We start from the raw sequence: 13,433 nt of genomic DNA on the forward strand, positions 1-13,433 counted from the left end.
CCCACACACAGTTGGAAAAACTACACTTTTGCGAGATGTCTCATTTTCCGTCAGAGATTAAGTTTTGTCATGATATCGTGTGTATAGACTAGTGCAAAATACTCGTATGTCAGACTTCAATATTCTGCCCTGGAAGAGCCTCAGAAGGAACTTTTAAGAATTAGTGGGTTAACCCCCCGATCAATTTAAGTTGATATTTAACAGTTTACTGAGCAACTGCCAATCTTTCACTCTTGGAGACTCAGCCATTCACAGTACAGTGGCTTCTCCTTTTTTTGGGGCCAGCAAGAACATTTTTCCCCCTCTAAAATTAAAAGGTAAGGTCAAATTAATAAACTACGACAATTTTTGTTGAAGTAGTTTCAGGAATGAAAGGAATATTAAAGAAAACAACTGATTATTATTTAATCTTTTTGTGGGAAAATTGCATAAAGTTTGCTTAAAAGGTAGCAATGACAGACCAGTTAGTTGTTCTTGTGCGTTTTGCCGTGTTTTTTTTTTGGTGTCAAACATAACAGTTTGCAAAAATCTAAATGTCCTTGGGTGGTATAGTTTATTTTTTTTAGCTGTTAAGTGGATAAATGAACAGAAGTAACATGTTATCAGTTTTGCTTCAGAATAGTAATGGAATTTTACAATTTTTCTGTTCGTGCATTATAGTTACTTGATGAAAATCCTTCTTTGTGTGGCATGTTTTAGGTCAAATTTCAGATTATTTCGGCCCCATTAGAAAAGAGGGAAGATAGTCAACTGAGGATAAAACAACACAATACTAGAACAAAGGCAAGTAAGTTATGTTTATTTTTTTTTTCTTTAATCGTTAATGTATTGGAAATTGAAAAGAAAAAATTGGCTTTCAAAGTATTGTGTGCAATACTTTTTATTTTTAAATTGAAAATGTTTGTTTCTTGCTTTATCAGCCTGAATTTTCTTCTGCAGTTACGTTATCAGGACATGGACATCTGCCTGACACTCCTGTTTATCTGTCTCTGCAGCCGAGGGGTCACTGTAAACCGATAACTTTTTTATCATAAAGATTGAAAGGATACTGTACATTCTACTTCTTTTTGACTGATTTGTTTTATAATCAGGTTACGCTCTTGTCAACAGAATGCTGAAGCAGCAGATGATGACTCAGTGCCTATTGTGCCTCTCATTCCATTGATGCCCAGTAACATTACAGAGGTAAAAAGAATAAAATGCTCTTTAAAACAAAAAAAAATCAGTTTCACAATCATTTCCTACTATTGTTATTTCCCAAAGACAGAAGAAAGCAGAGGAACAATAGAACCGGGACCTCCCATCGTGGAAACGACAGTTGCAAGCATCTCCGGTGGATCCGCATCAGATGAAGATGACGTGGATGGCTGCGGTTCTGTCAGTCGGAGCCCAGAGTCCCTGCAGGCAATCACTGCTGCCATTCAGAAACTGGGAGTACAACTACTACAAAACCTGGAGACAACACCAGATCAGCCAAATCTCATAATATCTCCTTTAAGCATATCCCTGGCTCTTTCTCAGTTGGCTTTAGGTATGCATGGCCAATTGAAGCGTTGGACCATTTTCTTTTTAGTACATTGTTGTAGTTATGGGTGTAAGGATTCATTTTAACAATTCGATTCATTGTTGATGCTGGTTCATTTTGAACCATCAGTGTCTTGTTCTAAATGGTATTTTCCAATATCGATACAGTTGAATAATCTCATTTTTAATTATTTTATAATGGAACAGGTCGATTTAATTTGATTAACAATTTGCCTAGACAGACCATTCTAGTTGGATTGCAGGAATTTAATTTAAGTCAGATAATCGTTACACCCTAGTGATAATATATACAGTAGGGCAAAAAGGTTTTCAGTCAGCCAGTGAGATATTCTGGGTTGTTAAGTATACCTCATGGTTGAGGTATACGTATGATGAAAATTACAGGCCTCTCCCATCTTTTTAAGTGGGAGAACTTGCCCAATTGGTGGCTGACTAAATACTTTTTTGCCCCACAGCATTGCACCATTTTCCCATTCACTTATTATTCCTACCTTCCTCTCTTTTTTTGTCTAAAGGTGCGGAAAATGAGACAGAAAAGCTACTGATGCATCACCTCCATGAAAACTCTGTCCCCTGCTACCACGAGTCTCTGCGTAATGTCTTACTGCAACTTAGAAACAGAGACTTGCAAATTGCAACGGGAATATTTTTGGGCCAAGGTTGGTAACCAACAACACCGGACTTGTGCAACTGCACTGTGTCAGCTATACTTTATATATAGTTTTGCTTTTTCCTTGTCTCTTGCTAATGAAAAAAAAAGAGAAATTAATAAAGACCGGGTCATGCTTCATGTGTTCTAGGGTTTGAAGCAAAGCAAGAGTTTGTCAGTGAATCCAAGCAGCTGTACGACTCAGAACCTGCAAAGTTGGAGAGCCTGCAGCAGATCAATGACTGGGTGGAGAATGCAACACAAGGAAAAATGTCAGATTTCTTGTCGTCTCTGCCAACCAATCTGCTTCTTATGCTCATTAATGCTGTCCATTTTAAAGGTGAATAATAACTTTTAAAACTACGGTGAATGTAACTTTTACATCGATAAAAGCATGGTTTGTGAATACTTTATAGCATTTACATTTCAAGTAAATGCATGAAATTGTCTGTTTGAATAACTGCTTACTCGAGTTGAGATTTTTTTTGTCCCTAAGGCGAATGGAAAACTCGATTTGATCCACGCTTTACCACCAGAGGCGTGTTCCACCTTGATGACACACACATGGTGGATGTTGAAGTGATGGAAGATGCAAAGCATCCTCTGAGTTCATTTACTGACCATGACCTTGACGCTCAGGTATGATAGTGTCATAAAGATTTTAACATTAACAAGATTTTAGCAATAACGACTTTTAAGTCCCAGCATCCGATTTTATTGATTTTTGCTTCCTTTCCAGGTTGCAAAGTTTCCATTCATGAAGTCGATGAGCTTGCTGGTGGTGATGCCTCTGTCTGGCCAAGTAAACGTGTCCTCACTTTCTGCAAAGCTAAATATCTCGGATCTTTATGACCATCTTCCAAAAGAAAGGGCCGTTCAAGTCAAAGTTCCTAAATTTAAATTGGAGTATTCCCAAGAGTTGCAGGAGGTTCTCACCAGACTGGGTAAAAATTCTTTATTATATTATTTTATATCAGGCATCTGATTGTTTTTTGAGTGTTTCCAGATCAAACTAGGGTTATTAATTTTAAGTTTAATAATAGTAAATGTTATTTAGCACTTAAATTGTCCATAAGACCCAAAGTGCCGCACAATCACAAAATAAAAGCATTAAAAAAATCTGATAACAATAGATTAAAAGTGTACAAGAGAGTGCTCATAAAGTAATGATGTTAAAACAAAACACACCACAAACATAACATAAAAGAGAACAAATTGAACGGTAGAGGGTTAAAAGAAACAGAGGAAACCTGTTCACTGCGTATTAAAAACCAAATAAAAAGTGGGTTTTAAGAGAAGACTTAAAAACAGGCAATGATGAAGACTATCTAACATGAATTGGAAGATCATTCGAATTTGGGAGCTGCTGCAGCAAAAGCACGGTCCCCTCTCAGTTTGAGTTAAAAGGTGATAATTCTTCAAAATAAGTCATTTTATAACTAAACAAATGAGATATCATTTGTTTAGAAATTCAAGTTTGGTTCTGGGAACCAGAAACATAGACTAGTCAGCGGAGCGTAAGGACTTTAGGGAGGAATAGGGGTGCAGGGAAAACTCGATTTAGCAACATATCACAATATTTCAATTTTGCAATACTTTTTCTGATGTAAAATGCTGACATGGCAACATTTAATTAAGTATCAATGAGCCTCCTTCAGCGTCTCACTTTTGTTTTCCACCTAAACCTCAGACCACTAGTTGGCAGCACCAAAACAACGACTAGATTTCGCGAGAACCAGCTTGTATTAAATGTTTAGCCTCATTGGCTCAGTCAGCCTCATGGTTTTTGTTGTTATGGGTCATGGAGTACTTAGTCTGACCTAGATTTTCTCTAAGTCATACTCTTAAAAAAAAGGAAAAGAAAGAAAGAAAAAAAAGGGGGAAATGGTTCTGGTACAGTCTTGGAATATGTTGCATTACAGTACACATAGTAAGACATGAAGTGCGATGTATAATGTATCACCAGACTCTTGCCAGTACACACCCCTAGGGGGGAATAATTTAAAAGCAGACTGGAGAGGTCAGAAGGGACTACCTGCCAGGGACTTAAAAGTACAAGAATTACAAATAAAAATTGAGTATTTCACTGGCAGCCAGTTCAGAGAGTACCTGGTCACAAGGTGGAAATACATTTTGCCATCCATCAAGAGGTTAAATTGTGCGGAGTTTTTCTAACTATATTTTGATGTTTTGTGAATGGCTTATGTGGACTGCAGGATGATCACTTTGGTAATACCCATTAGGGTTATTTAAAAAATCTATCAAGTATATCACTATTTACACAAAAAAATGTGCAAATCAGAAGCAGAAACAAATGTTTAAAGCATTTGTCTAAGACTTAACAGAACAGGTGGAATAAACTCCTTGGCAAAACCCTAAGCAACTTTTTGAGGCACAAATTAGTTCTAGTGTTTTTAAACAGGAAAAAGGTCATGTTGCTACTATCTAATAATCCTGTTTCCAATGCTAAGTCATTCTTTTTCCCAAATGGCTTCTGTTGTTGAAATTTAGAGTTGCAATTGCATTTCTAAAAAAGAGGTACCACCATTCAAGTTTACAATTCTAAGAGACTACCTTGGACATAAAATTGCAGAAGACTGAGATTCAAGAAAGACCAACCTAAAAAAACAGTAATGTTATTTATCTCAGGGGCATGTTGATTTTGAGATATTCATCTAACGTCCCAATAAACTCCATACAGGGAAGTTGTTAATCCACAATTTATGCTTTCCATCTGTTTTGTATATATCCATGCCCTAACCTTCTCTTTCAGGCTTCCACTGATTTGTTTTGTCCATGTGTTCTGTATCAGGCCTTGGAGAAATGTTTCAGAATCCCAACTTGGCCGATATCGCCGACGGCCCCCTGCTAGTGTCCAGCGTGAAGCACAAGTCCATCATGGAAATAAATGAGGAGGGAGCAGAAGCGGCTGCATCCACCACTGTGGTCATCTCAAGAGCATCTAATCCAGTTTTTCACCTGAGTCAACCCTTCTTCTTTGTGCTGATCGATGACATGACTCAAATACCAATCTTCATGGGGGTGATCAACAATCCCAACCCCGGAGGCCCCATTCTGCAGAAAGGAGAGTTTGGAAACAAAGATAAAGCAGGATTCCCACATGACAAGAATTCGATGGGTGATTTCGAACGTTCTCCGAAGTAGGAACTCTTCCAGGAAAATTGATTTGTGAGTCATACTGGATAAAACAATATACGTGAAAGTGAACTATGTTTTTCTTGTCTTTTTCATTACAAAATAAAAGTATTGAGGAGCCCTAAATTCTCTTTAAAACTTGAAGCTTCCAGTTTTGTTTTAGTTTTCAGACATTCAGAGATGTTTAGAAATTCCAAATTCATATCTGAACATGAAAACAAATGGATCTTAAGGTCGATTAAAACCTTTGCTTTTGTATGTCATCTAATGTGGTTGAATAAAATAATTGTTCTGAATCATACCATGGTGTTGAGTTTTACGCTAAATAAAGAAAAACAAAACCAGATTTATGCATTTTTTTTCTTACCGACTTTATGAAACTTAAATATTGTCGAAACAGACTATTCAGATCTCCCATTTTTAGAGGGTCATTTTTAAAAATAATTTGTAAAGAGTATATACAACAAAAGTTTGACTGCCAACAGAAAAGAAAGAAAGAAAATATATTAACCACAATACCAGGAGCATCACACACAAATACATGTACTTTAAAGAATACGATTCACAAACAAAAAGACACATACTTTTTTTCTTATTTTTTTCTTGAGGGCCTTGAACGCATCGCTAGCGTGTTCATTACGTCACGATTCATTTGGCGCTTAAGCTTTTACCGCTGATCTCCAGTCAGTTATACTGGCATCAATGCTTTAACAGCGCGTTGTTCATAAGCAACAAACCGACTTCAGATCTGTTACCGGAAGCGGAAGCAGACAGCTCTGGGAAGACTTTGGCGCCCCAGTTGTATTAACTATTGGCGCCAGACACAACTGAGCAGTGAGGAGTGAGGAGTGTAAAGTGAATCCTCAGCTGTCGATTTAGTGCAGTTTGTTGGTAATTCAAATTTCTCAACCATGACGAAGCTTTCAGAAGGCGCCATAGAGGTGAGCACAATTTTATATCTCGACAATTTTGAAGTAGAAAGTCATAATTGTAACATTTGAAATGTTGGTCTTTGTGGGCTTCGATTAGATATCATTCTGTTAAGCTATTTAGTTTGTATTGACCAAACCAAAGAGCTTATGTCAAAAATAATGATTAATATATAATATAGTTCCGTGTGTTCGTCGATTGTTTTGTAGTGAGTATGAGTTGGTAGACATTTTAGTCGTGTAAATGTTCTTGAATTCTAACAAACCCCCTTTATATAACAGGCTTTAGCTAATGGAACCGGTGGAAACGAGGCCGTCCTTCAACTGGTGGTGAGTAGGAACCTTTTTTTATATAAATAAATTTTCCGGAAAAAATAGTTCCGCTCACTGTCTGGATTAGAGGGGAAGTCCAGTAATCAGATTTGTTTTCGATTCTTATTTGGTCTTGAAGATCGTCTTGCTAACGATGAAATGTTCTGGTAATTTTTTAGGGATTGAGATGTAAAATTTACTGACCTTAACTTTCTTTTAATGACAGGAGAACAAATATATATATATATATATATATATATATATATATATATATATATATATTGCTTCCCTTGTATTCATGGGAAATTAAATAGATTGTATACGTCTTTTTTATATTCAACATACAATACAGCATACTAAGGGCAGTTCGCATATATCTCCAAACATTTTCTTTAAACAAACCAAAGCATAAAACGCCTGGACAAAATCTTTTGGCAAAAATAATCAACCAAACATTTAGAAAATACAGTAAACAATTAAATTAAATGTGGGGCCTTCTAATTGGAAATAACAAATGTAAAAACTTGAAATGGTCTAATTGTCTTTCAAAACTTCTGTTTTTTTCCTTTTTAAGAATAAGGGACTTCACCTCACCATTTTCTATTGTGTATATTATAATTATTGGGTTTATTATATATTTTCCCCTAGAATGGAAGATTTGGTCAACAAAGAAAAACAATATCATATTTCTAGATGAAACAAAACTTTTCCCAAACCTGCCTGTGAAATATGTCAGCAGGTCACCCAGAAACACCTGAGTAAAAACATCTTTTACTGGATTATGTATATGTATGATTTTGAATATTGATTCTGTTGTTAATAATGTATTTAATGTAGGGTGATTGATTTTTTTTTTTCTGTATGTTGAAGACCCACTCCAATGAAAGTCATGCATTTTAACACGTTGGTTTGGCATTTTTCTGAAGGAAGAAATATACAAAGAAAATTAGGATTGAAACTTCAATTCTGAATATTTTTTAATTCAAATGGAGTTTGTAATTGAGTGATGCCTCTACTTGTAGATGACTACATTCATGGACGTCTTCATCTGAACCGCCATCTGGATAGTTTTGTTATTGCTCAGCGTTTTTGTTGCAGTGGTAATGTTTGTTTGGGAAGTGTGAGGGGGTGTACACAGAGTTTCCAGCATTGGAGAGGGGTCAGGGGACGGGGTTGCTCTGTACCAGTGGTCCTTCCCATAATTTGGAGACAAATTACTAATAAACTACTTTTGATTTTGACTAAAAACGGCACAATCATAACTTAAAAGACCTCTGGGAATGCTTTTAGAATAGTTGAAGTGGCTGAAATCCTAGTTGATGATACCGAGGTGAAGTTAGTTGGATATTGGATATTCGACAGACATTCGCTCTGGGTGTAGTTAGGGACCGTCAACAAATTCAAGTTTTACCATCAGCAGATAAAGGTTTTTCTTCAATAGCTTTCAGGTTTTTATAGTTAAATGGTCCAAATCACTCTAGAATATTAAAGTTAGCTCTGACCTATCGGGGTCAGCAATTAAGATTGACCTTTGATGCTTTTTCTATTTTAAATCTTTTTTTTACTGTAAATTTACACTTTTTTTTCAATAGCTTTCCGGTTTTCATAACTAATTGGTCCAAATATCTCTAGAATGTTAAAGTTAGCTAAGATCTATCGGGGTCAGCAATTTAGATTGACCTTTGATGCTTTTCCTGTTTTTAATCAATTTTTTAAGTAAAAAAACCTTTATCTGCTGATGGTAAAACTTGAATTTGTTGACGGTCCCTAACTACACCCAGAGCGAATGTCTGTCGAATATCCAATATCCAACTAACTTCACCTCGGTGTTGATGATCCTAGTTGGTCTTTAAAACACTAAATATGCATTTCTCTTTTAGAACATTCGAAAGATTGATGGAGGAAGTGGACCGTCTCGCTTTCGGGTGATGATGAGTGATGGACGACACACTTTGTCTTGTAAGATTTTGTTAATATTTTTTTTATCTGTTTTTTCATTTTTAGGAAATATATATATATATATATATATATATATATATATATATTGTACCATCACATACTTCAGCTTTAGCTTCCACAGTTGGTAAAATGTTTTTTATAAGATTCATTTTTCATTGATGTTAATTACATAGAAGTCAATGTAATTTCACTTAAATTCATTTAGTTTAAGATTAAATCTTATTCTGTTATTTATCAGCAGCTAAACTCTAAATCGACTCTGATAACATTTGCTTAGTAATAAAAGTTTAATAGTTTGATCTGATCATCAGTGAGTGTAAAGGTTAATTTTTGTCTGACATTGCATTTATTTTTGCATTGTCCAGCGTCATGATTCTCAAGTCACTAAACACAAAAATATTTGTTGATTTTCTTGCCTGTTTGCAGCCTTCATGCTTTCAACTCAGCTGAACTGCATGGCAGAGGAAAACATTCTGGCCCAAAACTGCATCTGTGTTCTGAAGAGACATGTGACCAATGTGCTGAAGGATGGCCGGTAAGAATTTAATGTGCTTATTGTTGATTTTACTTGGACTTAATGAGAAATATTGATCTAAAGGGGTGTGTTTGTTTAGACGGGTGGTGATCATTTTGGAGATTGAAGTCGTCAAGCCTGCTGGAGAAGTCGGTGGTAAATTAGGAGACCCAGTTCCTTACAATGAAGGTAACGCTTTGAAATTCGTTTGAAACGACTGTGTTGTTCAGAAATATGATTGACTGAGGAGCTTTAAATCCTTCTCACAGCTCAGAAAGGAGTCTCCCAACCGGCTCCGGCTCAGGAAAACCGGCCTCCACTGCAGCCTCAAAATAAAATGGAAGCTGGTGAGCAGAAGCTTCTCTTACAACAGAAACTGTCACGAATTGTCCACTAGATGGCAGCATTTTTCTGTTTCTGATAAATAGTTTGAATCACTAATGCATTAGCAAGATCTGCTGCAGGGGGTGTAGTGTAAAGGTAGCAATGTTGCCTCTCATCGGGGAGGCCCAGGCTCAAATCCCAGTGTATGTTTTTGTTTTCTTCGGGCTCTCCGGCTTCCTCCCACACGTTTCATAGGTTAATTGGTAACTAAGTTGTCCCTTTCTGTCGAGGGTGTGGTGAGGATAGGCTCCAGCATCCCCATGACACCTAACAAGCAGGAATAAAAGATGGATGGATGAAAATAAAAAACCTTTTCCAAGTAATTGTTGACCCTTACGTTCACTAACTTAGATTATTTCTGCTTCATTTATTTTCTGATCCAAATGAAGTTTTATTTTGGAAAACTGTTGGATTCAGTTCACAACATTCGTTTTGGTCACATGACTTAAAGCAGCCACCATGATTGCTAAGATAGGAGCCCAAAGCTGACAAAAACCAAACAATTAAACGTTTTTGGAAAGTTTCTTTTGGGAGAAAAGAGCCAGAGAGGAAACCGAAGAAGAGCCTTTGACTTCAACGAATAATGAAGCTGCTGTTTACAGACGAAACTCTGGAATCGTCCTCCACATACAGAATTATTAAGACAGTTATACGACTGTTTTAAACACGCAGATAATAAAGTTCGAGACACTGTGGATTCACGTTTATATTATACTTAGAAAATACCAGTTTTATGACGGTTTTATCATATTTTTTTTGCTTTATTTACCCATCAGACTTTAATATATGGACGTAGCTGAAGCTAGCATCCAGTTGTTAGCCTCCACTTAGAGGTTAAAGAGAAAATCTTCATCACAAAGTTCAAACATTTTACAGAGAATGAAGATTCAGTCAATTAAAGTTACTGATTTGTGGAAACTTGTAAAAGAGACTTTTGAGAATTTTCCTACAGCAAGGCTGAATTATGAAGTGATCCGTTCAGACACTTCAGCACAGAAAATGTTCCTTTGTGTTAAAAGGAATAAACAATGACTAAAGATTTACTGACAGTTAAAGTTGAAGACAACATATGATCAATGTTTTTGCCCGGAAAGATAAAATGAACCTGAATAAGTCTTAAAATGTCAATTTTATGAGGTAAAACAAATTATGTAATGTTTTCGAATCAGAAACGACTTCTACAAACCAACAACTTTGTTTAAAAAAATACTGATATTTTGATACTTATTTATTTATTTATTTATTTACTTTTTTCTTGTAACATTTTGTTTTGAAAATAGATTTTCAAAAACCGAACTCTTAAAAATGTCAATTTCAGCCCTGTTTGGACCGCTCCATGAAATTATTGTCTAGTTTAAGCCGGTCTGTGGCCTGAAAAAGGCTTAAGGCCACTGCCTTACATCATAATCTGTAATCAGCTGCAAAAGCAAAGTTGTCTTAATCACTGAGAATTCCTGCAGTTTAACTGTAGGGTCAATTATTTGCATTAAATTCCTCTTTCAGGCTAGTTTTTTTTTCCCCCCTTCTGTCATGTGTCACCCTTATAATCTGCCAGGTAAGAGCCGAGGTGGCGGCCACCACCTCCCTCCTTCATCAGCGCCGTCATTGTTCATTTCTCCGTGCGCCGCTTGATCTGGGGGCTTAATTACCAGAAGTGCAGTGATTGGGAAAAAGTGGGAGGGCTGGAGTGGACGCTTTGAACTCTAATCCGCCGCGTGAGGTGCACACCAATCAAACGTCGCCGTGCCCATTTAGACGGAAAATCTCAAAACTCCGGCTCTCCCGGGGGAAAAGGCGTCTCCTGTTTTTTCACAGCATTTCACGTGAACCATATTTCTCAACGTTTTTCCCAAATCGCTCATTCTTGCAGACTTGGATGATACTGTTTTTATTTGGCGTGATGCTCGCAGGGCTCGGTTTAACAGATTATTGCTCAACAAACCTTGACGTATCAAATAAATCCCAATTCAGTAAAGCTGGATTTTTGGCATTTCTGTTTTTCAATAAATGACATTTTCAATGTTTTTTTTTCTTCTTAAAGTCAAAGGTTTCAACCGAGACTTTGGGAAGAAGCCTCCGCTCTCCATGCCCACCACTCCGGGAGGAAGCTCCAAAGCGGTTCCCATCGCCAGCCTCAACCCCTATCAGTCCAAGTGAGTGTCTTTTCCAGGTAAAAAGTACTTTTATGTTCTTTCAAATGATAAAACTTCACTAACTTTTCAACAGATGGACTATCCGTGCTCGTGTTACTAACAAGAGCGGCATTCGCACGTGGAGCAATTCTCGCGGTGATGGGAAGCTTTTCTCCATGGAGCTTGTAGATGAAAGCGTGAGCTTCATTTTATACATTTCTCACTTTTAAAACCATATCCATCAGACTATATAATATGTTTTTGAATATGAGCCAACTTGTTTTGATTCTAGGGAGAGATTCGAGTGACTGGGTTTAACCAGGAAGTGGACAAGTTCTTCTCCCTGATTGAGGTCGGCAAGGTGAGCTTCCCTTCAAATCCACCTCATCCTGATGATCTGGTGTTTTATTTACCAAATGAATCCGTCAGCAGCTGTCAGGTTATGATTTAAAGCCACAGACATCTGCTTTTTATTTTTAATTTGAACAATTTAGCGTGGTAAAAATCTCCCCTAATGTGCGAATCTCTCGTATCCGAACGCTCCAGGTCTACTACCTCTCCAAGGCCTCCTTAAAGATCGCCAACAAGCAGTACACGTCCGTAAAGAACGACTATGAAATGACGCTCAACGGAGAGTCCACCATCCTCCCCTGTGAGGAGAGCTGTGACGTTCCCATAATGCAGTGCGACTTTATTTCCATCGGAGACTTGGAGAGCAGAGACAAGGACGCCATCGTGGGTGAGGAGCCGCTTGGCCCCGAATGTCGGATCATCGGAGGCTTTCACTAAGCTGGGAGTTTCTGTTTGTAGTTTGGGTCACAATAACTCTAATTTTGATCGGAGACGGTTGTCACAGCAGTGAGAAGTAATTTTAAAACAAGTTCATGCAGTTAGCACATGTAATTGATGCAAATTTCACTGTTAATTAAGCTTTTTCCTAAACTCTTGAACATGAAATTAATATTTCATGATTTTTAATTGTTAAATGATAAAGCTGTAGATTCAAAGAATGTCTAAACCAAAGTATTTTCCAAAAATTGTTTCATTTGTGACGCATTTAAATTAATATCAGCAAAAAGGCCAAAACTTAAAAAAAAAAAAAAAAAATTAGGAATAAGGAAATCTAAATAGTATTTTTGAATTGATAAAAAAATAGTGTGAATTAAAGCCTCTACCAAACTAATAAAACACTATGGGTGTATTCATACTTCACACATTTGCTTCTAGTGATCCACAGTTCGTTTCCCATGATAATCCAGAACAAAGTTTCAGTCCGAGTACACTCAAGTGGTTCCTGGTCGGTCCGTTTCCAACCGAACTAAGCTTCGGTTTGCTCTGAGATTCCTCAACCTGAACACAAAGCGGTCCAGGAGCAGAACAACTGACCCAAAACGGCCACCGTAGTCGGTAATCACGTGATGTAAACAAAGTAGAATTGAACCAACAGGGCAAATTTACAGTAAAGGAACAATTGTCTTGTTAACAAAGAGAAAAAAATGGTCAAACTCCTTACTTTATTTGTTAAAAGACCTCTAAAAACGCTCATGTGCTTTTCTGTGTCTCTTTACGCTGGACACACCTACCTCTGCTGTGACGTCATCCCATGAAGTTTGAATCAGTGAAATATTCCAAAGTGAAGGGCTTCCATAATTTCTGCTTCTAGCTGCTTGTCCCACTCTCGTAATTCCTGGTCAATGAATGAAGAGACCTTTAGTCATGTGGTTTTCCAAAAAAATCAGGCTTGAAATTTTGAAGATTCTGCCGATCCCTCCACAACGTATGTTTTTATTTGTAACTATAGCTTAACCATATTTAGCTAATAGAATACATTACCTTTTTATTCATGAATGTGT

At 37.0% G+C, this 13,433-nt stretch overlaps 2 protein-coding genes across 5 annotated transcripts in view; both read left to right on the forward strand.

The window, feature by feature from the left end:
- Positions 1-31: 31 nt before the first annotated feature.
- On the forward strand, positions 32-5,651 carry serpinf2b (serpin peptidase inhibitor, clade F (alpha-2 antiplasmin, pigment epithelium derived factor), member 2b). Of its 4 annotated transcripts, none has more exons than XM_036215040.1 (10): positions 32-317; positions 700-787; positions 940-1,002; positions 1,111-1,185; positions 1,264-1,531; positions 2,061-2,204; positions 2,346-2,534; positions 2,691-2,833; positions 2,934-3,138; positions 5,007-5,651. In XM_036215040.1, the coding sequence occupies exons 3-10, from the start codon at positions 955-957 to the stop codon at positions 5,357-5,359; spliced, it is 1,425 nt and encodes a 474-aa protein (XP_036070933.1). In that variant the 5' UTR covers positions 32-317; positions 700-787; positions 940-954; the 3' UTR covers positions 5,360-5,651. The 4 variants fall into 4 exon arrangements, with proteins under 4 accessions (XP_036070933.1, XP_036070932.1, XP_036070931.1 ...); XM_036215039.1 differs by having other exon boundaries at positions 33-317; positions 700-783; XM_036215038.1 differs by having other exon boundaries at positions 34-317; positions 940-1,008.
- Positions 5,652-5,960: 309 nt separating this feature from the next.
- Positions 5,961-13,433, forward strand: part of rpa1 (replication protein A1) — a 22,122-nt gene continuing 14,649 nt past the window's right edge. The window contains exons 1-10 of the mRNA XM_024277864.2: positions 5,961-6,291; positions 6,562-6,609; positions 8,472-8,550; positions 8,977-9,085; positions 9,165-9,253; positions 9,334-9,411; positions 11,490-11,601; positions 11,675-11,777; positions 11,873-11,941; positions 12,127-12,319. Of these exons, the coding sequence (XP_024133632.1) occupies positions 6,262-6,291; positions 6,562-6,609; positions 8,472-8,550; positions 8,977-9,085; positions 9,165-9,253; positions 9,334-9,411; positions 11,490-11,601; positions 11,675-11,777; positions 11,873-11,941; positions 12,127-12,319 (910 nt within the window). The 5' untranslated portion in view covers positions 5,961-6,261. The remainder of the gene's footprint in view (positions 6,292-6,561; positions 6,610-8,471; positions 8,551-8,976; positions 9,086-9,164; positions 9,254-9,333; positions 9,412-11,489; positions 11,602-11,674; positions 11,778-11,872; positions 11,942-12,126; positions 12,320-13,433) is intronic.

Source organism: Oryzias melastigma, linkage group LG13, assembly GCF_002922805.2.
Source record: "Oryzias melastigma strain HK-1 linkage group LG13, ASM292280v2, whole genome shotgun sequence".
NCBI classification, from domain to species: Eukaryota; Metazoa; Chordata; class Actinopteri; order Beloniformes; family Adrianichthyidae; genus Oryzias; species Oryzias melastigma.

What these genes read in the sequence shown, in the direction of transcription:
- serpinf2b (XM_036215038.1), top strand. Translation starts at nt 955, where the DNA reads ATGGACATCTGCCTGACACTCCTGTTTATCTGTCTCTGCAGCCGAGGG. An exon ending in TGCCCAGTAACATTACAGAG is followed by an intron (nt 1,186 to 1,263) that starts GTAAAAAGAATA and finishes TATTTCCCAAAG; the next exon opens with ACAGAAGAAAGCAGAGGAAC. An exon ending in ACCATGACCTTGACGCTCAG is followed by an intron (nt 2,834 to 2,933) that starts GTATGATAGTGT and finishes CTTCCTTTCCAG; the next exon opens with GTTGCAAAGTTTCCATTCAT.